This window comes from Caenorhabditis elegans, chromosome IV (genome assembly GCF_000002985.6).
Source record: "Caenorhabditis elegans chromosome IV".
NCBI lineage: Eukaryota > Metazoa > Nematoda > Chromadorea > Rhabditida > Rhabditidae > Caenorhabditis > Caenorhabditis elegans.
Window position 1 is genome coordinate 1,890,373 of NC_003282.8, and position 27,553 is coordinate 1,917,925.

General features: G+C 40.2%; 1 protein-coding gene and 4 non-coding genes across 6 annotated transcripts; 1 reads left to right on the forward strand and 4 right to left on the reverse strand.

Annotated features, from left to right (window-relative positions):
• Positions 1-10,614: 10,614 nt before the first annotated feature.
• F55A8.6 lies at positions 10,615-10,763 on the reverse strand. Its single transcript, NR_052944.1, has one exon. It is a non-coding gene; the product is annotated as an Unclassified non-coding RNA F55A8.6 (non-coding RNA).
• Positions 10,764-14,974: 4,211 nt separating this feature from the next.
• Positions 14,975-15,033, reverse strand: F55A8.5. Its single transcript, NR_052945.1, has one exon. It is a non-coding gene; the product is annotated as an Unclassified non-coding RNA F55A8.5 (non-coding RNA).
• Positions 15,034-16,601: 1,568 nt separating this feature from the next.
• On the reverse strand, positions 16,602-16,799 carry F55A8.3. The gene has a single exon (NR_052946.1). It is a non-coding gene; the product is annotated as an Unclassified non-coding RNA F55A8.3 (non-coding RNA).
• Positions 16,800-18,213: 1,414 nt separating this feature from the next.
• F55A8.4 lies at positions 18,214-18,330 on the reverse strand. Its single transcript, NR_052947.1, has one exon. It is a non-coding gene; the product is annotated as an Unclassified non-coding RNA F55A8.4 (non-coding RNA).
• Positions 18,331-23,073: 4,743 nt separating this feature from the next.
• On the forward strand, positions 23,074-27,468 carry egl-18 (Putative transcription factor egl-18). Of its 2 annotated transcripts, none has more exons than NM_001307519.4 (4): positions 23,074-23,225; positions 23,271-23,801; positions 24,313-24,558; positions 26,752-27,466. In NM_001307519.4, exons 1-4 carry the CDS (start codon positions 23,100-23,102, stop codon positions 26,986-26,988), a joined length of 1,140 nt encoding a protein of 379 aa, NP_001294448.1. In that variant the 5' UTR covers positions 23,074-23,099; the 3' UTR covers positions 26,989-27,466. The 2 variants fall into 2 exon arrangements, with proteins under 2 accessions (NP_001294448.1, NP_500143.1); NM_067742.9 differs by having other exon boundaries at positions 23,082-23,225; positions 24,322-24,558; positions 26,752-27,468.
• Positions 27,469-27,553: the final 85 nt, after the last annotated feature.

A 27,553-nucleotide genomic window follows, 5' to 3' on the forward strand; every position in this document is an offset into this window, starting at 1 on the left:
CGAATAACGGTACCAGCACAATGGAGGCGGCGCCTATCACTCAATGATAACAACAGCCACTCGCTGATTGGCCGCGGGGGTCTTCTTTTCTGTATGATTCAGGAATAAGTATGTAAATTCTGAAACCTTTTAGCATTCCAGATAGATTTATAATGGCTCCAAACAAAAATCAGTCGAATCGAGTTTTTCTCTGAAATGTTCAAATTTGGGACTGCTACAGCTTAATTTTTTTTGAGCGATTCTTAGTAACGGTCTCCAAAATTAGGAGCAGCGTCAACTATAGGAACCCTTGAGAGATAGTTCTAACCTAGAAGGATGCTACAGAGGTCCGCGTCATGGGGTCATGGTCCTAGGGTCGGACTCCTCTAGACATCGTGAATAAATTATCCATTACTAAACCTTGTGGCCAAATGCTCTCAGTCTGCATTATGGATAAATAATCTTGTGGTGGATTGACTTTAATACCCCGTGCCACTGAACCAATATGTATTCTGGCTAACCCCTTCCCACAACTATTGGAAAACTTTTCTATCACACAAATTGCCGAACAATCATCGAAATCATGCTGTGAAGTGAACCACAAACCGTCCACGATCAGCTTTAGCCGATTATCGTGCTATTTTGATGCTTAAACAGACATACTACGCGGAACTTATTCAGAAACCAGATGTGTGTTAAGAATTCAGTAGTTTTGGTGCTCCAAAAAACATAAAAAATATCAAACTTTTCCGAGTTTGTTAAGCACGGCAAATTTGCCGAATTTGCCGAATTTGCCGAGCTCGGCAAATTTTGAGATTTGCCGCACACCCCTGATGTAGAGGTAGTCTGGCGAAACATTTTGAAAGGGATTTCTAGCCTACTCACATAGAATTCCGTCAATCAGAACAGAGCACGTCGGGGATTCGCTTTAGAACCCCGTCTGGCTCAGGATTCGAATTGTGCGACGCTCTTTTTGATTTGTGACTTAGTCATATCCTGAAGCCTTGACTATTGGTCCAACCATTATCTGCATTGTGGTTAACCCCCTGTCAGGCAAAACTTTTCTATCACACAAATTGTCGAACAATCATCGAAATCATGCTGTGAAGTAAACACCCAGCCTACTGTCAAACTTCCATCATTCCCTCCTCTCCCTCCACGATCAAATTTAGCCGATTATCGTTTATCTGTGCCTGCGTGGCTGGCGTGTCTCTCCATTCGAACAACACAACCACTACCGTTGTTCTGACTGGACTGTATGCCTGGATAGTTTGTGATGGTTGGGAGGGGAAGGTCTCTTTGTCACAGTGGCGCCCCGCTACAAACATGTCTTTTCCGCCTCTGCATCCCTCACTCACTCACTCTCTTTTGTCTGTGAAACGGGGGGAGGGAGGGAGAGTTCTCCCCCACTTTCACCCCGTAACAAAAAAACTTTCACAATCAATCAATCAATCAATCAATCGATAAGTATCATGTGATCAGTTTTTACTTCCTTTGTCACATTTTCATCTGATCTCAAACTTGGAACGTCTGGTTATTTCGCCCATAGTGATAAACTTTTAAGACCTCCAGATTTGTACTGTTGAAAGGGCCTACGGGCCTTCAGTCTGCGGGCCTTCAGTTTTGAAGTGTCATCTTAAAATATAGTTAATTTCCTTTTTATAAGATTTTATACAGAACCTCTTTATATTGTTCTTGAACTTCAACTTTCGAAGCTTATATCTCTGATGTCATTTGTTTCTATCAAAAAATGCACCATGAGCTCAATAAGATTACAGTCAGTTTTAAAATAGTACCGATTGAGCCAGGGAGGATGAGGAAATCCTAGGTCCTCGGTGACTGCGACAAAGAGCTTTTTTTCTGTAACTACGTGAAGCTTCTTGTACCTACTGGAATAATGTTGGTAAACTCTAAAAGAGCTTAAAATTTACTACAACGTTTCTGAAAGACATTTCAAAAAAAGTTACTTTCAAGAGATTTATGAATTTTCAAAATTTGGAAAATTCATCTATTTTTGCCTATAAATGGTAGTTTTCATTAAATAATAAATACCGATAATACCTATAAAATATACCTCGTTATAAAGCAATTAATGTTTAACAGTAACGTTTTCAATGCACCATGATCGAAATCATAAATTAATAGTATTATAAATTTTAAACTCTCATTCTACAGTTGTCTTTGGCTATAGCAAACTGTTTTGAAAGAATTTACAATCATGAATAAAGCTTATTTACCTTTAAAGTTAGCTTAACTATAAGCACTCAAAGTTCAATAATAACTTTTTCGATGCATCATGTGCAACATCGATTCCAGTCTATTTTCAAAGCTCACATTCGTTATAATATCATTGATAGCTATTTAGTTGAGCATTTTTTAATAGAATTGCAATCTCATTTCCACCTCGCTCCCCTCTTATCACTCTGCGTCCAATCAGCGTTATCACCAGTCTCCACCCCCACTTCCCCATCAAAGGCCACAAAATTGATTACTTATTCTCTATTCGCATATTATAACAAAACCATAACTGTTTTCAAGGTGGTTTCCACCATTATTCATCGTCTCGTTTTCATTTCTTCAAAGTACTTCTTCCCTTTTCTTCTCCCTCTTTCACAGAAACAGGTGGAAACAGATGGGGGTTTATGAGGCGTGTGTAGTTTTCCCCCTTTACTCTGACAAGGCCCTATCATCTGATCATGTTTTGGTGATGCAGATGTTTTGTATCACATGAGCCTTTAAATTTAAAATTTCAGAAAACACCTCTTCTCTTGTTAAAGGACAAATTGAGTAACACTTCTGTAAGTCTTGCACCGTACTTCTTCCCTTCGGCAGCTTATATCTCGTTTTATTTTGCATTTATTGAAAAATTGCTGACTAGAAAAATATTCAAGATAATATTTTAAATATTTTGTTAGTTAATAGTTTTCGCATAAAACAAACGATAATCAAGATATGAGCTGCCAAAGTTGAACAATGATGGCATATAGTTTAAAGGTGGAGTACCGAAATTTGAGACTTGCTTTTTTTGATTTTTTAGAATAAAAGATACATTTTTGTGCTCAACCATATGTACTTAAATCAACGATTAAGCGCCAAATAAAAACCAAAATATTTAGTAAAGAGTGATAAAAATTAAGTTCCAGACGCTGAAAATGAGCCTTTTTTCCAAAACTTTGAACCTCTATAACTTTTTTTTTGAAATATTTTCAGAACGTCTTTTTACGAAATTCGGTAGTTGGGGTCATTTTGGGTCTAGAAAAGCAAAGTCTCAAATCACCGGCACTCCACCTTTAAACCGTCATAACTTGGCTGAAAACCGATATATTTTTTTTACATTTTTGCATTGTCCGTAATTTTTCCTTCAAAATTAAACACGTAAATGTTTAGTCCAAAAACTTTCAATTGTATTGACTACGTTTGGGTAGGTAGGAATCCCCTCACGTAACCTACGTACACATTTCTAGTTGGTAATCACATGTAGATTCGAAATCAATTGGAACAGTGAGGGAGAAAGAGATTTGTCGAAAACTTTTAATTGCCTTTTGCCTTCTCTGTTGTTCCGCGAGATAACCTCGATATGGACAGGAGGGGATACACTGGGAGGGGATACACGATTTTTCAGTTACACAGGGACAAATCGATTGATCTGCGCAAACATAGCATGACAATAATGATGATGATTTCATAATTGTTTGAAACAACCCCGGGTGTGTTGAACTATATGAAAGAAGTACAATTTTAGACTCACCATAATGAAAATTATTTCTAAATTGAGCTGAAAATCATCTAGCAGAAGCTGGAAATTTTGAAATTCTCACCAGTCACGTTTTTAGCTGTTTAATATACCGGGAATCAGGGGTAGGCGGCAAATTTTTTCTGGCAAATTGCAGGTTTGCCGGAAGTTTCTAGAGACACTTGACGCAGTGCCGTTTTGAAATTTTTTTCCCAGTTTTTTAAAAGATATTTTCATAGAATTTGCTTAATCTTCGAAACAGATGCATATGCCGTTTTTTTTTTTTGGAAAACTTTGCAAATTGTCAATTTGCCCCGGTTTGCCGATTTGCCGAAAAATTATTTGCCTCCCACATCTGGCAGGAATAACGTTATACAAAACAAACACGTTTATAAAAATTGTTAGCCGTTTGATAAGAAATTCCAAAAGAATTTCTTCAAATTTTTATTGTAATACAAATAAAAGCTTATAAAAAGTTTTTAAACAAAATATGTGATTTATCCATGATGGTACATATTAACATTAAATATGCAGGTCCAATTAAATTTATAACTCTAAATACCGGTAATACTTGAAATTATAATGAAAAGCCAAAGTAACAATGTTTTAAGCATTATAACAAATACTAACATCTTTATTAATACCTACTACATATATCATAAAAATAGCTAGATTAATAACTTGAATATCCCAATGTTCATCAGTTCGGATCACAAAAACCAGAGTATAGTCAACTTATTTTGTGATTCTCAATGTTATTATTACCCAATGCAGGATAGTAATAACTATTGTATCAAAAAACAAAACAGTCACTAGACTTTCCTTACTGGCTTAAATATCCCACTGTACACATGCTACCAAATTTTTTTATTAATTTTTTGGGATTCGTAAGGTTTAACAAATCCTCTTAAACATTTACATGATTCATACTAAACGACTAAATCTAAACAAAAAGACACCCCCCCCCCCTCTGCTATTAAATTCAAAATCGAAACACCAATTACCAGAGTGATATGCATGCTCTCTCTCTTTCTTCTCCCCACATGTGGTCCCTTCCTGACCTCCTTGCTGCCTGTCCTCACCATCTGGTGATCACACTCTCTCTCTCTCTCTAACCCTCTCTTTTTGTGTAGTATAAGCATATCTGCTTATCGTATGTGTGCAGCTGGTGCTGATGCGGCGGCTGAGGCCTGTTAGTAATTGGGGCTTCACATTCGGCTTCGATTAGTGATCAAAATTGCTGACGAGAGGTCTTGAGCTTTATCATTTGCTAGGCGTATAACTGGTGTTATTTTGGGTTCAAACTTTGAATATTTCGTTGGTTATGTGTGTTTTTTCGCGTTTGGCTAACGTTTTTAATTTGTTATCGTGATTTTCCTCTATTTGTGAGTCACCCATTAAACTCTAATTAAAGCTCTGAATTGACTAAATTTCGGCTCACGACAGGAGTTTAAAGGTGGAGTACCGAAATTTAAAACTGTGCTTTTTTAGACTTAAAATGATCCAAAACTACAAAATTTTGTAATTAGACGCTCTGAAAATTTCTAAAATTTCTAAAAAAATAAGTTATGTCTGCTCAAAGTTTTGAAAAAAAGTTAAATTTTTAGCTAAAATCTCAAGTTTTAAAACAACTTTTCAGGGTAGGAGAGGTTTTGGACTTAATTTTTATTGCGAAAATGTGCATTAAATCGAATAAAAATTAAATTTAAACCGCTGCGATACTGAAAAGTTGCCAAAATTTGAGATTTTAGCTAAAAATTGGCGGTCATACACTTTTTTAGCAAACTTTTCAGAGCATCTCATTACGAAAAAATAGGCTGTTTTGGGCCATTTTAAGTCTAAAAAAGCAAAGCCTTAAATTTCGGTACTCCTCCTTTAAATTACTATCAGTAAATGTTACTCAAAAATTGATATCGTCAAAGCTTTTATGTACCTCATATCTGATTTGCATTCTGGTTTAATTAGAATTAATCATTATTAACTAGGAAAGTGTCATTTTCCAAGCACCCTTGAGATTCTAATAAGACCCCCACCCCCTCTCACCCTAACACCATCCCTCCTTATCCTTTGGCGCCCGGGTGTCCCGTGGCCTTTTCCACGCCATTGGTGCACACCACCCCCTCAACACGTTATCTTACACTATCTCAATTACCGTGTCAAAAAGTTGAATAGAGAGACAAGGAGAGAGAGAGAGAGAGAGGCATGCGATTAGCTGACAACCCCACTGTGCGCGCCTTATCCCCCACCAATTATGCCTAGAAGGACAATTAGCCCCCACTGACACTGGGATAGAGGTCAGACCCTGGAGAGAGGGGGGGGGGGGCCTTCAATCCGATAATAGTCGTGACATGCGCCTTTCTTGTCATCACTCACAAAAGATTAGGAGATTTGGTAGGAATTGTTTTGGGAAATGGGTCGATCTTTGATTATCATACCATTTCCAAAAAAAGACAAGAGCTCCTTTTAATTATTAGTTAACCGGACCTAGGTCTCATTAGTTTGTCTAAACATTTATAAGTTTTATAGATTTTGTCATGAATAACTCGCAACCTCTAAGTAGGTCTTATTTTATCTTTAACTGCCTTTAAAAGTTAATACTTTTGTCACAGTGTCTTTATATATAACCCCAGGTCAACCGTAAACCTTTAATTGGTAGGTATGATGCTTTTGGAATACTTTAGTTACACTGTTTTTAATTTTTAAAAACTCGTTCAGATTCGAAAAATTACCCAAATTGAGATTTCATTTCAGCAAAATTGAGTTATTGGGCAAAAGTTTGTTAGTCATTTAATAACATCTCTTGGTACGATTATTTTCTTACCACACCTTAGAAAAAGAATTGTACCCACCGCTTAACTAAAAATGTATAAGTTGTCTTACAATTCCATGGTGACCATAAGTTTACTCATCATGCTCAGTCCATTGCATTCCGTTAAGTCTCAGGATATGTGAATTCCGACTTTTTCCAGGATTGCGCAGTACGCGTCAGGGGTGTGCGGCAAATTTGCCGAATTTGCCGAATTTGCCGTTTGCCGAGCTCGGCAAATTTGCCGAATTTGCCGAGCACGGCAAATTTCAAAAAAGTAGATTAGACGAATTTGCCGAGCTCGGCAAATTTCGAAATTTGCCGCACATGTCAAAAATTTGACAGTACAATTTCGACTAAAACTACTGATTTTTTCGCCAAAAATTCAGTAAAATGACACAAAATTGAGTTATTTTGATGCTTAAGCAGACATACTACACGGAACTTATTCCGAAGCCAGATGTGTGTTAAGAATTCTGTAGTTTTGGTGGTCCAAAAACATCAAAAAATATCAAAATTTTCCGAGTTTGTTAAGCACGGCAAATTTGCCGAATTTGCCGAGTTAGCCGAGCTCGGCAAATGTGCCGAATTTGCCGTGCTCGGCAAATATTGAACAAAGAGATTTGCCGAATTTGACGAGCTCGGCAAATTTTGAGATTTGCCGCACACCCCTGTTTTCAACCTTTTTGCATGGTTAAGAAAAATTTTCTCTTTTTTGTAGATCAAAGCCTTATGGGACATCCAGACACAACGGGAAAATATTCAAATTTAGTCAATCTCTACACAGTAGTAGTATCTGCCCCTAACACCCCATTGTTCCCCTTTTCCCAACCTACCGACATCACTCTACTGGATGACCTAACCCAACCCATTGATTACAAAGAGAGCCAATGTGTGTGTGTGTCTTTTTTGAGACAAAGAACCCCCCAGCCTCCATTCTCCTCCAATTTCCAAGTGATGAGTGTGTCCGACTGTCAGATCCCCCGCTGGGTCTTTTTCTTTTTTTTCTATTAAGAAATATATGCCGTTTTCATGGGAATTATCATTTTCTGTTTCTACTTCTGCTACTGAAGGTGTCAAATATTTGTACAAAAGATCGACTTATGCATATACATGTATACATTTATAATCCATGTTGACACCTGATTGTCTCCAACGGGGTCGAATTTAGAGTTATATTATAATAACTGGACAACTTTAAATGTGCCGCTATTTCATCGTATTAATTTTGAATTTTTTTTTGTTGATATTTTTGTCTTAAATCAAGTAGGGAAACCAGTTTTGTCTAAAAATTTTTTATGTAGTGTTAAATCAAGCATATTAATAGAAATATTGCATAAAATCATTAGTGTCTTGTCACTGCAGGTGTGCCACGTCACCTAAGTGCCCTGTGATTTGAGCAGATGGTGATGATGATTGGAAGGGACTGCGGATTAGATTCACAGCGGGATGGGAAGAGATACTGCCTAATGGAGGTTGCTATCATCATCCGGTTTCTGAAGGTTTTTTGGAAACTGAAAAATTCACTAACTACTATATATTTATCACTTACCTGTGCGTGTGCACCTTTAATCCGGTCCTGACACCTGTTTGACCGGAAGTTATAGTTAACACTGCAATTATTTAAAATTAGATTAGGGTAGTACCTACAAAAGTGCCAACTTTTAAAGTGTTCCCCTCCAGGTTATACATTTGTTTCATTTAACAGTTATTCAAAGGACTTAAAATTAATAAACTCTTGTGTGACACAATCCATGACTGTACTTTTGGAAAATATACTGTACTTTTAAACAGTAGTTCTTTAGGGCTTTAGTCTCCATTAATTATAGTTGATGTGTGTAACTCCGTATGTCTCATTTAAATCACGTATTTCTGAACATTGAAACCCCATAATTTGGTTGTAGTAGGCTTTATAAGAGAGCAGGGGTGTGCGGCAAATTTGCCGAATTTGCCGTTTGCCGAGCTCGGCAAATTTCAAAAAAGTAAATTTGCCGAATTTGCCGAGCTCGGAAAATTTCGAAATTTGCCGCACACGTCAAAAATTTGACAGTACAATTTGACTAAAACTGATGATTTTTTAGCCAAAAACTTAGTGAAATGACACAAAATTGAGCTATTTTGATGCTTAAACATACATACTACGCGGAACTTATTCAGAAACCAGATGTGTGTTAAGAATTCAGTAGTTTTGGTGATCCAAAAAACATCAAAAAATATCAAATTTTTCCGAGTTTGTTAAGCACGGCAAATTTGCCGAATTTGCCGAATTTGCCGAATTTGCCGTGCTCGGCAAATATTGAAAAAAGAGATTTGCCGAATTTGCCGAGCTCGGCAAATTTTGAGATTTGTCGCACACCCCTGTAAGAAAGATATCAACTAACAAAATATTTCGCGCAGTTATTTTTTTTTAATTTCCGAATTTCAAAGTATTTGGCAAGTCGGCATTTTTTGGAAATTTTCCAGTTCAAAATAGTTGAGGAAACCACTAAATTTTTTAAAATAAATTGTTCTCTTTCAACACATTATAGTTGAAAAATTGTGATATTTCCTTCTGTGAATTGTATTTTTTCAGTAATTCGACAAGTCGAGGAATGTCGAATTTAAAAATGATGTAGAATCAGTAGAAATGCTCAAAAACCTGTCATTACTCAAATTTGCAACTACAACACTTTTCTCATTTCTATATGCCCCCTATCCAATCAAAACTTCCTCCGCTTACAGTTATGAAATGTAGTAACAGATCATCAAGTACATGAGTACATAAATGACCATATCTATGCAAACATACAGTTTCTCGCCCCACCACCACCACCATTCCCCCAATGAGGTTAGTATTCTTCTTCGTCGCCTCATCATTCATCATACATACACGGAAATTTTCAAGTGGGTTGTTTAATAATCACGGACGATTTTCGATTTTGCCCCTTTTTCTCGCGCGCTTTTTTTCCTATTTGAATGATGATGATGATGATGGTCGTGATGATCGCAACATTTGCAATTCTCGAAGGACGGCTAGGGAGTGTGAGCGGGCCCCCGGGTGGTGGTGATAAGGTTATACTTTTTTCGAAAAAAAAATATTTTCAAAAATCTTATTCCTTTTGTCCCTACCAAGTCAAAACATAGCCCCAGCGGAACTTTTCAACTTATCACAACATACCTTATCTGACCTCGAGTGGTGTCTCGCTGGGCGTTTTTGAATGTTTTCGGCGCTAACTTTTTTACTGCAAATTCTAGACCTAAATCTAGCCGAGGCCTAGAAAATGCTGTCAATTTTATCTGGACTAGGATTCTAGGAGATCTTCAGAAAAAGGTATCACACACTTCATAAATTATGCCGAAAATCACATATAACTTCAAAATGAGCCTGGCCTGACAATGAGCCTGGCCTAACTTAAAAATTGAAGACCCTAGCTTGCAAGATGCCTGCCGTTTTCTTCCAAATTTTGCAGAATTTTTATATTATAGTCCTCGTTATCCTGGAGGGCCACCTGGAAAGCTTTAATTTTTACGGGACCAGGCCTAACCTAGAGATCAAAGTTCTTAGCTTTCTTCGCAAATTTGTAGAATTTCGGCACCAACTTTATTCACTGCAAATCTAGAACTAAACCTGGCCAAAGCCTTGAAAATTCTGTCATTTTTACAGACCATGATTTTAGTAGAACAAGATCTTCAGAAAAAGTATCACGTACTTCATAAACTAGAGCAAAAATCTCAAATAGGCCTACACTTGAAGCTCCACGAAAACCTTGCCCAAGCTCTAAAAACGTCACGTGGCCTACTTTTCATTCTGGTTTGGCCTAATTTGCAGGCCTTACTGTCGTGGCAGGCCTTAAGGAGTCAGGTTCGAAACTAATCTGGTGTGGAGCCAAGGTGTTGGGAGCTGGAAGCTAGTGAGGGCCACGAGTTGTAAATTTTCTACCAAATTTCGTCTACAAATCTGTCAAGCTAGCTTGAAAGTACACCCAAAACCCTCTATCACAAATTTTGAAGCACGTGGCCTAGCCGCATGCTTCCACCTCCCAGAGAGACTCCCAACAACAACAAGAAAACTTTTATCCATCGTGCGATTTATCCATTTATCCTATCTCCAATGCCTATCCGCTTTGATTCTATTCACACACACACACGGACAAAGAAGAAGAAGGAGACACATCTGGCATCCATCCAATCATCGTTTTTAACACCACCACCACCAACACCGTCCCTCTTCTTCGTCTCCTCTTTCGTCCTCCTCCTCCGTGTGTTTGTGTGTGATGATGATGATACTCTTATGTCCCTCTCTCCACCTATCACTTCTCTCTCTCTCTCTACTGGATCTTCAGACCTCCTCTCCGGGCTGAGAGGACCGCTCGATAACCTTGAATTTGCCTCCTTTTTCTGCTGATTTGTGTGTGTGTGTGTGTGTGTGTGTGTGTGTGTGTGTATGTGTATTTGCCTCTCCTTTTTGTCACTTGTCCTCTATCTTTTAAACTTATCGCTACTGGATGCTAGGCCGCCAAGACTTGAGCAATGTTAGGACCAGGGGTGGAATTTTGGGATATTTCGATAAATGTCAGTCTAGCTCGGCAAAAAGTACAGCTGCCGAAATTACCGAGTTCGGCAAAGTTTGAGTTTTGCTGAACTAATCTTCCCAGAGCCACAATACACACGCGGCCTGTTTCAGGGATTTGTGACAAATCTCAAATTTTGCCGAAGCTAACTCGGAAAAATTTCATAATTTTTCATACATTTTGGAGCACCAATATTACTGAATTCTTAGCACACTCCTTGTAAAAAATTCGAGACACCTCAATTTTATGTTATTTTACTACTAAAAGTGTTTGGAACGAAATCAATAATTTCGGTCAAATTTTTTGCGGTAATTTTCAAAATTTGCCGAGTTTGGCAAATTCGGCAAATACATTTTTCTGAAATTTTCCAAACTCGGCAAACGGTATATTCGGCAAAATTGCCGCACACCCCTGGTCTGCAAATTGTCGATTTGCCGGAAATTTTCAATTCCGGCAAATTGCCGATTTGCCGTTTGCCGGAAGTTTTTAAAGCGATTTTTTTACAAAAAAGAAACAATTAAAACTGTGCCTTTTCGAAATTTTCCCAGTTTTCTTTAGATATTATCATAAAATTTGCTTTCTTTTAAAAATTGATGTAAGAACATTCACAGGATGCGTACAATTTTGTCGATTAAAATTGATATTTTGAAATTTCCAAAAAAAGTAATTTGCCGATTTTCCGGAAAATCGTTGGCCGCCCACCCCTCATTGACAGCTTTTTTTGTATCAAAAAAAAATAGCCAACTTCCAAAATACTTGCCCTTTCGACTTTCTCTTCTTTAGCCGCTACCCTATTTTATTCCAATTCCCATCTTTTAGTTCTACTCTTTTTTCAATTTGCCATTTGCCTCGTGTGCCTTAAAAATCCAATATTTTTCCAGATTCAACTCCTCCACTTTCTCTTCCAAACAACCGATAAGCGTGAGTTCTCTCTCTCTCTCTCTTCAACACCACCACGACTTATATATTTTCGGGTGACAGCTTCTCACCTGTGTGTGTATATGCCTGCGCTCCGGATATATGATGTGCTCAATGGAGCACGAAATTTGTCATACACAAATCAGTGAACACATCAGTAATTTCTGGCACCTTTTGCTGCTCCCGAAAGCCCTACGGTAGATGGATTGCGCATAGATCCATCAGCAGAGCTCTGAGCTAGGGTTCAGTATTGTGCAAAATTGATAGACATTCGTTCACTCATTTTCAATCTCGAACCGTCTTCATTTTTGGATGCGGCGAACGCAGAAGGATCGAGAAAAAATGAGGCAGATGGCGCGCGAGTGTGAAAAATGACCAAATTTGGCGGGGCTGGATTAGAGGGTGCACTTGTGTGGGTGACTGATTGACAGGCAAATTACCACGTTGACAATTTTTCATGCTGTGGGGAAAAATTTTAGATCTACTGAAAATGTTCCTAGAGGTTACAGTTTCTCAGCGACCATGTGAAAAAAATGATCTGTTTGTTCACAATAGCTTCTCTAGCAATCGGATCGAAATTTTGAAGATAAGCTCAGTCCTGAGCCTAAGCCTAAGCCTAAGCCTAAGCTTAAACTTAAGCTTAAGCCTAAGCCTAGGTTATGGCTAAGCCTGAATCTGAGCCTAAGCCTAAGCCTAAGCCTAAGCTTAAACTTAAGCTTAAGCCTAAGCCTAGGTTATGGCTAAGCCTGAACTGAGCCTGAGCCTAAGTTTAAGTTTGAGCCTAAGCCTAAGCCTACGCCTAAGCCTAAACCTAAGCCTAAGCCTACGCCTAAGCCTAAGTTTAAGTTTGAGCCTAAGCCTAAGCCTACGCCTAAGCCTAAACCTAAGCCTAAGCCTACGCCTAAGCCTAAGCCTAAGCCTAATAATATATAATCAATCTGAAATTTCAGACTTAAGCTTCTTGGTGGCCTATACGTCTCTCCGTAAAAATTCGCGTTGATCGGCCAACAGGAACTCCCTCAAAAATCAAAAAAACCGGAAAATCCTAAGCCTAAATAGCGTCACGCTCGCCACTGACGCCAAGCCTACGCCTAAGTCTCAACCTAAGCTTGAACCTAAGCCTAAGTCTAAGCCTAAGCATATATATATATATATATAAGCTTGAACCTAAGCCTAAGCCTAAGCCTAAGCATATATATATATACTTCTTTCGGGGTCGCCACAGCTGCTGCTTAAAGTTGAAGCGGGTCGACCCGTTGCTACCCCCATTTCAGCTGTATTTGTCAGGTTACCCAAACTTAATGCCTACCTACCTGCCTGTTTCTTCTTTGTCTTTAAACGGAGTCTTTAAGCTGGCTGGCTATTTTGAAGAAAAAACTCTTTTACAAATTTCTGAAGCCATCAATCCCCCCAGCCTCTATATCACTATATTAGGGTCCCCCCCCCTCTTGCCCATCCACTCTCGTGCGCTTGACGCACCACACAAAGATAATAGGCTTCTGGTTGTGATGTGAAAAGGGAATGGATGGATGGATGGATGGATGTGGAGAGAGTAAGAGCACACAAAGACGAGCACAGCAGACAACAATGCCAATTTGGTGGCGAAAACGAATCATTGAATTATCACCATCTCCCCCCATGATTCTCGGTTCCCCCATTTTATAATACCTTTTCTCTCCTAGTCCTCTTTTGCCGCGCCGGTGGCGCCAGACGGAGCCCTGGAGCCCTCACGTGTCTGCGTCTCCTCGCGTCACACCTCTTCTTATCAGACGTCGTGGTCCCCGTTTTTATCGATTTAGGGGCGAGAGGGGGGGGCTCTCCGGGAGACATTCTGCCTCTATCTCTCTTCTTTCATTTTCACCATATGTTTTGAATAGGGTGGGGGGGGGGTCCCCTTCCGACTGACTGATTTGATATCTCCCCCCCCCCCCCTCCCTTCTCCTTTCCATATGGCACGACTCTGCGTCTCTCTTGCGCCTGCTTAATTGCCCCAACAGACCTTTTCGATTTTCGAATTAATTTTCGCCTCACAAAATGATAAGTCTCCTTCTGCCATTGGTTGATAAGGGATAACGGGGAGGTGAGAGGTGGGAGAGAAGCGATAAGGAGGCGGGGGCGACGCACACTGATTGGTGGAGGAGGTGATAAGCGGTTGATACTTTTGTGGTGCCAGGCTGTCTCATCAGGGTTTGATCTACAAAGAAGGCGGGAATGAATTTTTTGCCCAAAAATATGTGACGTCAGAACGTTCCTAACCATACGAAATCAGTTGAGAACTCTGCGTCTCTTCTCCCCGGGCATTTTTTGTAGATATACGTAGATCAAGCTGATATGATGTCATAATAAGGCCTGAAACTTGCTTTTTTAATTGACATCGAGAGGTAAAGCAAAAAAAAATACTTGTAGATCAAACTGAAAGGGGTCAGTAGCAGGGGTGCGCGGCATTGGCAATTTCGACATTTTTTCCCAAGTCAGTAGGCACAATTGCCTATTGCCAAACATTTTTCGTGGTTCGGACAGTTGCCGTTTGTCGGAAATTGTTGTATTTGGCTTGACTACATCAGTTTTTGAGAAATCCAAGCATATTACAATATATGAAAAGTTGGCATGTTTTCACAAAAACAGTTCGAGATATTTTTTTTTAACTCTACAAAAATACACATTTTGAAATTGCCAAAACTATTTGCCGCTTTGCTTCAACTCTTACTGATTACCGGAAATTTTTGCATCGCGATAAGTTTGATCTCCAGAAATTGCGCCAAATTCCCACATCTGAGAATCTTCATACACACACGTCCATAAAGATTTCTGAGAGCACACGAACTTTCAAGGCTGAACAATTTTGACTCTAACAACGAAATTAATTTCATCTTTCTCTCTCTCTCTCCTTTCCATATATTTCCATCTCTCTTTCTCTCCACTACCCTCCATATTCCGTCTAACATGCCTCCGTCACTCACTCACTCACTGGGCATTTTGCCCAGGCCGCCGATATTCCATATCTCGCATTGTTGTCATTTCTCCCATGCCTATATCAAATTTCCCTCCCCCCCCCCCCCCCTGCTTTTGCTCTCACTTTGCTCTCCGCGCTAACAGAGAGAGTCCTTGTCATCATCATTCGGCAAAAAGAGTGCTCCCCGCGGAGCCATGGCGCCCGTGTACGGTTGCTAGGGGCCAGGCCAGACCTCTAGTGCTGCTGGCACCTCCTCGTCTTTTAACGATTTTTCTAGAACAAAAAATGTTTAGACGCACAGTTGCCTTCTTTTTGTCTGTAGTAGATAACAATACACGGGAGTATGGGCAATTATATGGGTGAGGGAAGAAAGAGGAGAGTCTGACTTGTTATTCAATGTTTTCCTCTTTTTACAACAACCCACCATCACTCACACTGTGTTGGTCTATTTTTGGGCGAGCAGAGGATTCTTGTATTTTTTGGTTTTTTGTGGTGTTCAATTATCACGAGGCGTGATGTGTTTCATTTTAAAAAAGTTTCCGAAAGAAATTCTAATAATTTATACCTGTATTTCATATTTAGGTAGTTTTATATACCGTAATTCGTTTATTAGAATGGTGTCAGAGTGTCCTATTTCGATTTGATCTACTTAGATCTATAATACCAAAAATGCGGAATTTTCAACTGATTTTGCATGATTAAGAACGTGCAGACGCCACATCTTTCTGGGTAAACAATTTCCCGCCTTTTTTGTAGATCAAACCGTGATGGGACATCCTGACACGACGCGATTTTATCGTTAAGTTTCTTTTCAAACGTATACTTTGATCTTTTTTGTGTTCCAGAACAAATTAAAACTTATAGCGATTTACGGATTTTCCACGTGGCGCTAGACTGTCCCATTACGGTTTGATCTACAAAAAATGCGGGAATTTTTTTTCCCAAGAAATGTGACGTCATGCGAAATCAGTTGAGAACTCTGCGTCTCTTCTTCCCTCATTTTTTGGTAGATCTACGTAGATCAAGTCGAAGTGAGACACTTGTGGACGCCACGTGAATTTACCGAGTTCAGAAAATTTGAAAATTGTCATGTTGTACTATTGAAAAAGTCACGGGTGCGCGGCAATCGGCCAATTTCGGCAATTGCCGGTTTTAAAAATTTCCGGCAATTTCCGGAATTGCCAAAATTGCCGGACATTTTCGGCAATTTTCAAACTTAATTATATGTTTTGGAAAATGAAAAATTTCACGTATCACATTTTTATTTCCGGCAATTTTGATTTCCGGCAATCGGCCATTCCGGCAACTGCCGAAAATTCGATTGCCGCGCACCCCTGGAAAGAGTATTTATATAATACAAAATCCATACTGATGATACTCTGATCATTTATTTAATGAGCCTTAGTTTTAGATATTCTGAAAAATTATCGAAATCTCAGTATCCATCCCCCCCCCCCCCCTACCTTCCGAGTACTGCTCGAGCATAGAAGATCAAAGCCGGATGATAACCTTTCCCCTTTCCATCCCCCGACTCAGATAATTATGGTAATTATCTCTACGGCTCTCCTTCTCGCCACACACATGCTTCAGTTTCTCTGCTTCTCTCTCTCTTTTTCTCCAGCACATCTCATCAACTGATATGCATCGCGCGCGCGCGGGGCCCCTTGCCTTGGCAAAAGCTCCATTGGTCCCCCCATCGGTCTGCGTCTCTCTATCACGCTCTCAATCACTATCAGAAGACGGAGCAGAAGAAGACGTTGAGCACAGAGCACATGCACCAGGCCCCTTTCTTATTTGTTCTTATATAGAAAAGGGGTGTTTGTGTATGTGTGCTCCGGGATTCCGGGAGGAGGTGGAGCTTCATCATTTTCATCATCAATTTCATTTAAGCCCCCCCCCCCCCCTCCTCATCATCATCATCCTGGAGGCGGTGTATATTTGCCCGCTTGGTTTCATCACAATTTTCATTTTGTGGTGTGTATTGAATATTTCTCTCCACGTTTCTAGCTTTAAAACATTTAAACTATTTTCGGCTCGTGTAATCCTCTCGGACAAGTGATAGCTAATTTTCCTTTATCTGAAAACACTACTTCGAGGACTAGTTGTTGCCTTAGTTAAACGTCAAAAAAATAAGTCTTGGCAAATTTTTCTCAATTTCCCGTTTTGTACTCCTCTCGGACAAGATATTGCCATTTTTTCAGTTTTTTTTTAAATTAAATTTCGACACAATTTCACAGAATTCTTGTGTTTTCAAGTTTGAATGGTATGATCTATAAAAAATGCGGGAATTTTTTTGCAGAGGAAAATGTGACGGCAGCACGCTCTTAACCATACAAAATCTGTTGAAAAGTCTGCGTCTCAATTCCCGCATTTCTGGTAGATCGCACCGAAATGGGACATTTTGACACCACATGAAATTTCAGTTTTTGTAGTCCTCTCGGACAAATGTTGAAATTTACCGTAGTAAAACGGGGTTTTTTTTTAATTCTGTTATTTTCTGGTTTTCGCCTTAATTGTATTTCCACTTATGTAGTCCTCTTGGGCATGTGATAGCTAATTTTTTGTGAAAATATTTTTCTTAAATACAGACAATTTCTTTCAAGTTTTTTGTCAATTACCTAGACAAATAATTAGAAAAATTGCCAAAAGTTTGATGAAATCTCCGAGTTTCTCTCAGAAAATTTAAAATTTTTTGTATCAATTGTCCGAGAGGGGTACACGAAAGTAATTCTTCAGGAAGTGGGACATTTCTAATTAATTCTGCTCAGATATACAATAATTTGCCAAAAAAACTCTAAAATTGTGTAAATTAAATTCTGCCAAAATACCGTTTTTCGCGCGAAAAATTTGCTGTTATCCATTCTCCGAGAGGACTACACGGGAGAAACTCCTGGAAATCGCTTCAAATTCGACAAAATTCTTGTTGGGAAATATTTAAAACTAATTTTGAAAAATATTGCGAAAAAAAATTTTCAGACCTTTTAATTTTTTTGAAAAATATTTTCTTCACAACCAAATCTTACAATTTTCAACCCCTTCCCAAGGAATACGTACACAAAATTTCTAAAAGCTTCTGCTGACAAAAGTGGGCACCCCCCGCGGGGTGCTCAACAGATTTGACAATTTTCGATAATGATTTTCCCCTCGGTCTCTCCGGAATAGGCGGCTAACAATAGTTCCCTAGGTAACACACTTTCATTGATAGAATATTCAATGGTCTATTCTCTCTTCCATCTTCACCTTCTCTGCTCGCTTCACCACAACCACCACCCCACTCTATCCACCACTTGACAAAGGTCCATTATCTCTGAGCTCCCCCCCTCCTCGAAGGGGTCCCAAGGTAGTCGAAACAGTGGGCGGAGTTTGGAAAGCTTCCGGCTGCATATACCTTGTGTGTACTCCCCCCGCCTCCCTTATACACACTATTTCCCGCCCTGTGTGCTGTGTGTGCCCCCCGGGTCACACTGATCCATTGTTCGTTCAGTGGTCCCGGTTGACACCTTGTTAGAGTTAAAATTGGGCACTTGTTCATTTTTACTTTGAAAACTTGCGCGTCAGATTCTGTGTTTTGGTACGTAGTTGTTTTTTTTTGGTCATTTTCTTTTGTTTAGGTTGTAAAACACACATTGACCCTCTAAAAATCTGAATTTTCCTCCATTTTTCCCTGCAAAATTCCACCTTTTCACGTTGTGTCAGAGTGTGTCTCATTTCGCATTGATCTACAAAAGAATTGCGGGAATTTAGACGCGTCTAGACGCAGGTTTCTAAATCACGTGGTGTCAGAAAGTCTCATTGCGGTTTGATCTACAAAACATGCGCGGGAATTTTTTCCCAGAAAAATTGTGACGTCGGCCGACTCTTAACCATGCAAAATCAGTTGAGATGTCTGCGTCTTACCTCCCGCATTTTGTAGATCAAACCACAATTGGATAGCCTGACACCACGTGTTTTTTTAAAATAAATTTGACCCAGTAGTTTTGAACATTTTTAATTTTCTCTTCATTTTCTCTCTTTTTGCCGAAAATTTTATGAATTTCGGTGATTTTTCTAAACTTTTCTTTTTGCGGTAAAATGAATTTTCAATCAAAATTTGATAAAAACGCGATTCCCAGCCAAATTTCTTAATTTTTAATCGATTTTCAGCAAACCTGACTACTGTGATTTTTGATTTGTGCATTATTGATTTACAAAGACTTTTCCACGAATAATTAAGTTTTAAAATTTTTAACTTGCCGGTTCTCCGATTTGCCGGACATGTTCATTTTCGGCAAAATGTCGGTTTGCCAATTTGCCGGAAATTTTCATTTTCGCAAGTTGCCGATTTGCCGGAAATGATCATTTTCGGCAAATTTATGGTTTGCCGGTTTGCTGGAAAAAATCCGCTAATTTATTTTTAACCTCCAAATTTCTCAAGCTCTATCGCAAGAACCCTCATAAAATTCAATGATATAGTTAAATCAGGAGAAAATGGAGAGAATCATAAAATTTTCTCTCTCTCCAGCTGATTATCCATCATAAAATTTGGCAATTTGCGCGAAATTGTGTGTGTATGTGCGTGCGCGCACAATGTTTTATGAGCCCTTTAGGGTTTTTTCAAATTTACTATTAGTACGGCCAGGAGAATATATATAGGGTGGGCTGTAAATTCGGGTGATACCGCTAGGAAATCCGGTGGTTTTGTATGTGAAATGTTATAAAAATGCATTTTTGAGGACAAAAATTGCAAATTTCGGCTCTAAATCGTTCGAATTCCGCATTTTGGCATATTTTCCAGCGTTTTCTATCGCAAAAAGGACAATATTCAGCCGAAAAAGTGTGCTGATGCGTCAATTTTTCTGCTTAATTTCGAGAATTTCTTGATTTTCAGTAGCGATTTTTATTTTTTTTTTATCTACGAAAAATTGGGAAAATACTGATTTTTTTTGTAAATTTTCTCTTTAAAATCGGCGATTTAGAGCTTTTTTCAGCCGGACTTTGACATGCTATAGTAATTCTTCAATAAAAAATTGCTAATAATGATCACGTGGTGTCAGAGTGTCTCATTTTGGATTGATCTACGTTGATCTACAAAAATTCTTTTCGCATGGTGAAGAACGTCACATATTTGTGGGAAAAATATTCCCGCATTTTTTGTAGATCAAACCGTAATGGGACAGCCGAGCACTACGTGAATGATGAGACTTCCAAAAAATTTTTACGTTTTTTTCCACCACGGTCAAAAAACCACATTAATTGATCTACATATCTTTGGCAAGATTCCAAAAAGTAGGTTTTTTGGTAGATCAATTTGTGGGTTTTTTGTCGTATGTATTTCACTATTTTGAACCATTTACAAATTTTTTTTCCCATTTTTTTAAAGAATTTTTTTTGGAATTTTTGGAATTTTTTAATTTATAAAAAAAGATGTTTTAGAGACTTTCAAAACCGGGCAGCTAAATTATTTTGCAGGGATCATTACTAGCACTCTTTTATCGAAAAAAAAATACTATGGCATGTCAAAATCCCCGTTTTCTGACTTCCCTTGTTAGAAATTAAAATTTGGCTTTTTAGGATAGGGTAGTGAAATTAAAATTTTGCCGATTTTCAGCAAGATTTCAAAAAATGTAAATTTCCTAGATTCCCTTTCGCTCAGGGCTTTAAGCTGCGAAATTTTGGCAATTTTTGAGATTTCCGGTTACTTTAACGTATTAAAAAGGAAATTTGGCCGAATTTCAGCAAAACTCGTGGTTTTCGCTATTCGGAATTTCATCAGAAATATCCTGGTTTTGTTTCCTTGCGGTGCCTGAAAAATTCCACGATCTTTGGCAGTTTTTGAGATTTCCTGGATTTTTTTCGACCTCTCAAAATTGGAATTCTAGCTCGATTCGGCACGGATGCTTCCTGAAAATTCTGTAACCTTGGTGATTAGGTTTCCCTCAGACCGTCCTCCACCACTGAAGACCCATGAACTTATCAGAGGATCCGCCGCCAATGGGTTCCTATCCGTGTCGGAGCGATAATCATCGATAATCTTTCTTCTTCCTATCTTTCTACACTTTCATGGGGCTTGTCTTTCCTTGTCCCCCCTACTAAAAGATGCTAATCTATATCTAACAACCCCCTCTCTCTCTCTTCCCGATCGTGCGCAACTGATTCGGTGTTAACACGCGTGTGACGACGGCCCAAATAAAGGAAGGATGTTGAGGAAGAAGTTGAGGCAAAAAGAGAGAGACTTCGTTTCGAAGAGAAGATCGCAATCAACTCTTCTGATCAGCAGCCATCCAATCGAATCGATAAGAATGTTTGAAGATTACCATCTTCTCACTAACATCGTCACACACACACACACATACACTCACATTCTCCACTGCATTCCTTTGTTCGGACTCATCACGGACTCATCACCTCATCGTTTCTTGTGTTAGGACACCACTGTTTACGGGCTCTTAGACCGGTTATGGTGCATCGTCTCCTTGTCAGATGGACCACCAGGGTGTTACCGCCACACAGGTTCTCGGCAGGTGTTATCTGAGATTAGCTGAGAATTCAGCCTTGTCCTGGAAAATTGTTTGATTTTTTACCTGGCATATTAGCTCAGGGCTCGGTGAAAGCTTTTTCACAGATTTCTCCGCTCGATTCGACCAATTTTGAGCATTTATACCATGGGTGGCCGGCACTTGGCGTTTTGCCAATTTTTTTGTCGGTAAGTTGCCGGTTTGCCGAGTTGCCGGAAAACTTCAATTTCGGCAATTTGCCGATTTTCCGGAAGTTGCAATTTTTGCCAAAAAAATTCCGATTTGCCGTTTGCCGTACATAAGATTTGCCGGAAATCATAGAATTTGTTTACTTTTCAAAAGGATGCGTACACTTTTTGCCGATTAAAATTGGAATTCAGAATTTAAAAAAAAACGTGCAAATTCCCAATTTGCAGAAAATGTTCGGCAAATCGGCAAACCGGCACATTGTCGATTTGCCGGAAATTTCAATTCCGGCAGTTTGCCGATGTGCCGCCCATCCTTAATCTATACCGAAACTCAAATTTTCAAAAAAAAAATTTTTTTTTTAAATTGATAAAAACTATTGTAGCAAATCAAAAAAATGTTTAAAAAAACATGGCAAAGATTCCAATTTTGTTTTTGGAAATTTTGTAATAAGGTGTTTTAGAGACTTTCAAAACGCCATCACTTTGCTGTACCTGAACCGGGGCAGCTGAATTTTTCGGAGGGATCATTATTAGCACTTTTTTATCGAAAAATTACAACGGTTTTCCGGCAAAATCTGTTTTTTTCCAGCTTTTTTATGCAAAAAAAAAGACACCAATTTTGAAAAATTGATATATTTCGAGTTTCCTTGACACTTGGCACAGTTCCAAACAACTTCCGTTATCGACAAGCTAAAATTTGGCACATCTACAATTATCGATTAGGTTTAGTGTCGGGGTGATACTACGTGCATAATTTGTCGTACAACAACACAACAAATCGTCTCCCCTCTTCCCCCCCCCCCCCCCCCCTATCCACCTAATTTCCACGTTTGTCCGGCTGGGGGAAAAGGGGCGGAGACGGGCGGTGAGTAGCGTTCTTCTCCACACAATATCCCGCCCATTTTCTTCGCGTTGATCAGTGTCATTTTATGGTTATTTACTTGTTGGTCCATTCTTGTCAGTAAGGAGGGCCTCCCTTTTTAAAGTTTTGACCTATATTTTTGATTATTTTTTGTCTAGTTTCAGCTTGAACTAAGCCGATTTTAGGCCGAAATAGTCCGCATTTTTCTGATTCATAGCTTAAATTTAATCTCCAAATTGCTAATTTTGAGTAGATCCCTATGTTTATGCTACGTATTTTTAGCCCCAAATAGTTTTTAAATAGGCTTTTATTGATAAAAATTGACCCTTTAAGAATTAAAACTAAGCTATTTATCGGCCTGAATTCTCCATACAAAACGGCTATTTTAGGCCGTTTAGGCCGTCAATTTCTGGTACCTCCATAGTAGTACATTTTAAGGTTCAAATAAAATTGTCCCCCGAAAAATCAGTTTTTTAGTCCAAAATCACCCATTTTAAGCCCTACCCCAACTCTGTTCAGGTCAAAATTTTATCCTCGTACTCTCTTGATATTTTACTTCCCCTGCACATTTTCCCTCTAAATTTTCCATTTTTTGCAGTGTCTCCACACAGTCTATATGTCGATCAGCATAATGACGGAAACGAGACCAGAATCCGCCGAGCAACAACACCACGAAGTGCTCCAGAGGCCGTCAGATGAGCCGTGTAGTGGTTGCAAACAGTTACAGAAGGATGTTGCAAAGGTAATTTAGAGCTCAAAAAACCATTAACAATTAAAAAATTTCCAGACAATCAGCATGGTTATGGAGCGAATGGACAAACTTCAGTATCGGCTCGACGAGCTGCTCAAAGAGAACAATGAGCTGAAAAGCTCATCGGTCTCATCGGGAAAAGCCTCACCATCACCGGCAGAGTCGAGGAGCTCTCCGAAGCTTGTCGAGACAGTAGTCGCTCCAGTATCAGGAGCCCGGAAGCGGAAGCCCAAGGAGCGGAGCCCACCGGCAGCTGCGAGTCCACTTCCAGACTTTTCGAATTTGATGAACGGATTCATGTTTGATCCTCTGAATATGTCAAATCCAAATGGAATGATGCAATTATTATCAATGGTTCAACAGCAGCAGCAGCAGCAACAACACCACCAGCACATTGAGAATCAACAATCCGTGAGCCCACCACAATCGAAATCCGTGAAAATTGAAGATCCAATGGATCAGGATGTGAAACAGGAAGAGTCGGAGCGATCCGATATCCCGACGGCTACAGAGGCGCAGAACCTTTTGGATGCACTAACAGCACAGTTTAGCAGCAACGGACAGGCGGTAAGTGTTGAGGAAGGGCCAAAGGGGGGGGGGGGGGGGGGGCGAACAAAGGAAAGATATATCACCCCGGGAGGCGGCGTTCGCTTTTGAAAATCTACCGCTGCGCGATTTTTTTGCACTTAGGATTTCTAGGATCCTGATTGGATTTAGGATCTTTCGAGAACTTTGGGGAGAAGTTCCCGAAGCTCTATGATCGGAGTTCGCAGGGTTCCTTGAGGAGCCTACTTCTGGGGAAACCCTTGTGAAGGTCCGGAAGCTCCCAAAGTTGCTCAGGATCATTGCGCACCTTGACAAGCTTTAACTGCTGCCCTGACTTCCAGCGGACTTCCAGCGAGCCCTTGAAAGTCGCCAGGATCCATTGAAACCTCCCAGAGCTCCTTAGCTGCTTTAGGGTTTTTCAGGATCTTTGAGGAGCTTCTAAGATCCACCCTGAGTTCTTTAGGATCTCTGCGATCTTTCAGCAGCTCCTTCAATCAATCAATAAATACATTCACTCCTAATCACATATCAGTTCTTCCAGACCTCCACCACATCTCCACCATCATCATCATCCCAAGTACAAGCGGTCATCGAAGCAGTCGCCACACCATCATCCCAAAGCCAAGACAGTTCAATGTTTGAGAAAACCGAGACGAGTGGTGATCCGAACGCGGCGCGATGCTCCAACTGCCGAACCGACAAGACAACCGCGTGGCGACGTGACGCCGAGGGGAAGCTTGTCTGCAATCCGTGTGGGCTCTACTATCGATTGCACAAGGTTTGTTCGTCGTGTTATTCATTAGCAGAAAGATATTAGCAGCGACAGTAGAGTAGCAGCAGTAACAGCTTCTAATGGGGGGAATAAGAGAGTGTTTGTTATCTGATGCGAATAGAAGGAAACAACCTAGTTAAGATAGCGGCAAAATGAGGGGAAAATAGGAGTGAAGGAGAGGGGAGATTGAAATATGAGATTAGCTTCTTCTTCTTCTCCATCTTCTTCGTCTTCTTACTTTTTATGTGTTAGTTGTGCGACTGATATTGATCCGAAGACGATTTCTAGGTCAGTTTGGCTAGATTAGGATTTTCTGATCCTTAAAGGCTCTAAGATCTAAGCTCCACAAGCTATCCTAGATCTTATCAGAAGGTTCTCGGGTCCTGCCGATCCTTGAAGGCTGAAGATTCGCTCTATCCAGGTTCTAAAGCTGCTCTAATCGTTCTGGAGAATGTTCGGATCCTGGTGATCCTAGATAGGCCAGAGAGCCTGTGATAACCCTCTTAGCCTGGCAATCCTGGGCTTCAGGTGAAGATTTCAGATCATCTGATCGTCCCATATGCGATCCTGATCCTTATCAGAAGCTCTGAGTTACTTGGTTCTTGTTGAAGATCCCCGCATTATCAAGAATTTCGAACTCTACCACCCCAGTAGGTCAAAAGTACAGTACCTCCACCTTCTCCACCTCATCATCATCATCATCTCCATCATCATCGATACAGTATCTACCTTTCTTTCAATTTCCATCACTTCAACCATTATGTGGTCGTCGTCATCGTCGTCGTCTCCACCTCGATAATTAGCGTATCGGCTGCGGCGGCGGCGGCGGCGGCGTGCGTGCCGCAGAAGGAGACGAGTCAATGATTACCTGTAACTCGAATAGACTTTCCACCTCTTCCTTTTCTTATTCATTTTAGGAGAAGAAACGACGACGACGACGTCTTATTGTTCACCACCGGCACCGACAATTAGGGGGAGATGAAACTAGTGCACGCGTGCGCGCGCAAACAATCCAGCCTCAACGTCGTCATCATCATCACCAATGACTTTTTGGTTCCGCACGCCAATCCATATCGAAACTTTGGCGGCGGGGGTAGTTGTAGGGAGGATCCTGAGGATTCTGAGGATCTTAAGAAGCACCAGAGCTTCACTGTTTCCTGGAATAGGTCGATGATTCCCGAGGTGGAACATCAGAGAATAACCTAGCAAGGATATCCCAACAATCTTGAGGCGATCGCTCAAGATTCTGATGATCTGTAGAAGTTTCATTGGTTCCAGTGATTCGAGGATCCTCAAGATTCCGGTGTAAGGTGTAAGATCAGCTGATCCATACCCAAGAAGACCTTCCATTAGTTCCACTGGATCAAAAATTCGGCAATTACGGAGTGATCCCCCTCTCACCACCACTTTGTATCTCCCCCCTCCTTTTGCTGATACACGTACACTCACTCTCACCCTAATTGCCCACCCCGCCGCCGTCTCCGAAGATGGAAGACCACCACCACCCCTATTGTTGTCTCTATTGTGTGTGCAAATTGAGAAGAACGTTCCGCCCTTAGATGGATGTGTGTGTGTGTATCTAATATGGCCAAGGTTATGAAATTGGGAGAAATGATAATTGGCGGTGCAGGAAACGGGACGATCACGACCGGACAGACCAGATGTCTGATTAGGAGACAGGTGGATCCAAGAATCTGACTTAGGATCCGGTGAGGCTATCTAGGACAGAAGCTTGGTGATAATGGAGATCCCAACGAATTCTTTGATATGCTAGAACAACCGGAAGTCTTTAGATCGAAGCTTAAGCCAAAGGAGACCTCCGATCCTTCCGATCCTTCCATCGCTAGGATCCCCTACAGCCTCTAGTAAGAACATTCACATCATCTGCGGATCCTTCTAAAATTTACCAGCGCGAAGATCTATCCGAAGGATCTTTCCACCGATATCCTGAGATCTGAATTTTCTGGGAAAATCTACAATTCTACAGAATCCTTTGATAAGATAATTCTGACCCTTATGCTGCTTGGATTTCTGCGCGATCGATTGTGGCGATCAACCACACTGGGATACTTAGGATCTTAAGGATCCTCACAGTACCCCCCCCCCCCCTCTTAGAAGCTCCTAAATGCCTAAGGATCCTTCCAAAAGCTCACCCAGATCCTTCCCACCTTAACAACTAATTCATTTTCCAATTTCCAGGTTCGCCGACCAATAGAAATGCGCAAAAACCACATCCAACAACGCTACCGCCGAAAGAACAAGGAAAAAGAGTCGTCGGCGGCAACACAGATCTTCAACCAACTCCTCACACAAATGCCGACGATGGCGACCGGCGGAGTGAGCACTGATGGAGCCATCAACACATTCAATTTACTCGAGCAAATCTCGCAATTCACGCAGGCTCAAGAGCTCATGAATAGCAGTGCCACATTTTAATTATCATTATTATTTTTTCCCCCTTCACATCCTTTTTATGCACAATACCTTTATGTAATTTTTCTTATTTATTGAAATTTGAAATTTGAAATTCTCCATAATGTATTATTGATTAATAAGCAATCCTTCATCATTCCATTACCCCTTCAGAAAAATACAGTATTAAATAATTTTCCGCCAATTTTCTAATAATAATTGTGCCCCATTTCCCCCAACTTCACCGCGTGTTTCCGACTGTGAGCTTTACCTCCTCCTCCGACAACTTATAATAATAGTTAGGCTCCGCCCCATTCTGCAGGAGGCCCCTCCCCCAATTCTCTGTGCATGGTTGTGTTATATTCACCTCCTCCCACCACTTTGTCATTTCACTTGAATCATCATTTTTGCATTTTCATATTTATTTTGAAAAAATCTCATCTCACTCTCTCTCTCTCTCCTTATCTCTTGTGGTTTTTGACGGATAAACGTATGTATCTCATTCTATCACTTTTAGCTTTTAACTTCGTCCTCTCGCTCTCTCGCACTCTCCCCTCGCTCCACAGTCTCTCTCCGTCTCTCTCTCTCT

Excerpts from the sequence above, each read along its gene's own strand:
- egl-18 (NM_001307519.4), top strand. The coding sequence starts at position 23,100 with ATGTCGATCAGCATAATGACGGAAACGAGACCAGAATCCGCCGAGCAA. Across the intron at positions 23,226-23,270 it reads TACAGAAGGATGTTGCAAAG|ACAATCAGCATGGTTATGGA; the intron begins GTAATTTAGAGC and ends AAAAATTTCCAG. Across the intron at positions 23,802-24,312 it reads TTAGCAGCAACGGACAGGCG|TTCTTCCAGACCTCCACCAC; the intron begins GTAAGTGTTGAG and ends ATCACATATCAG.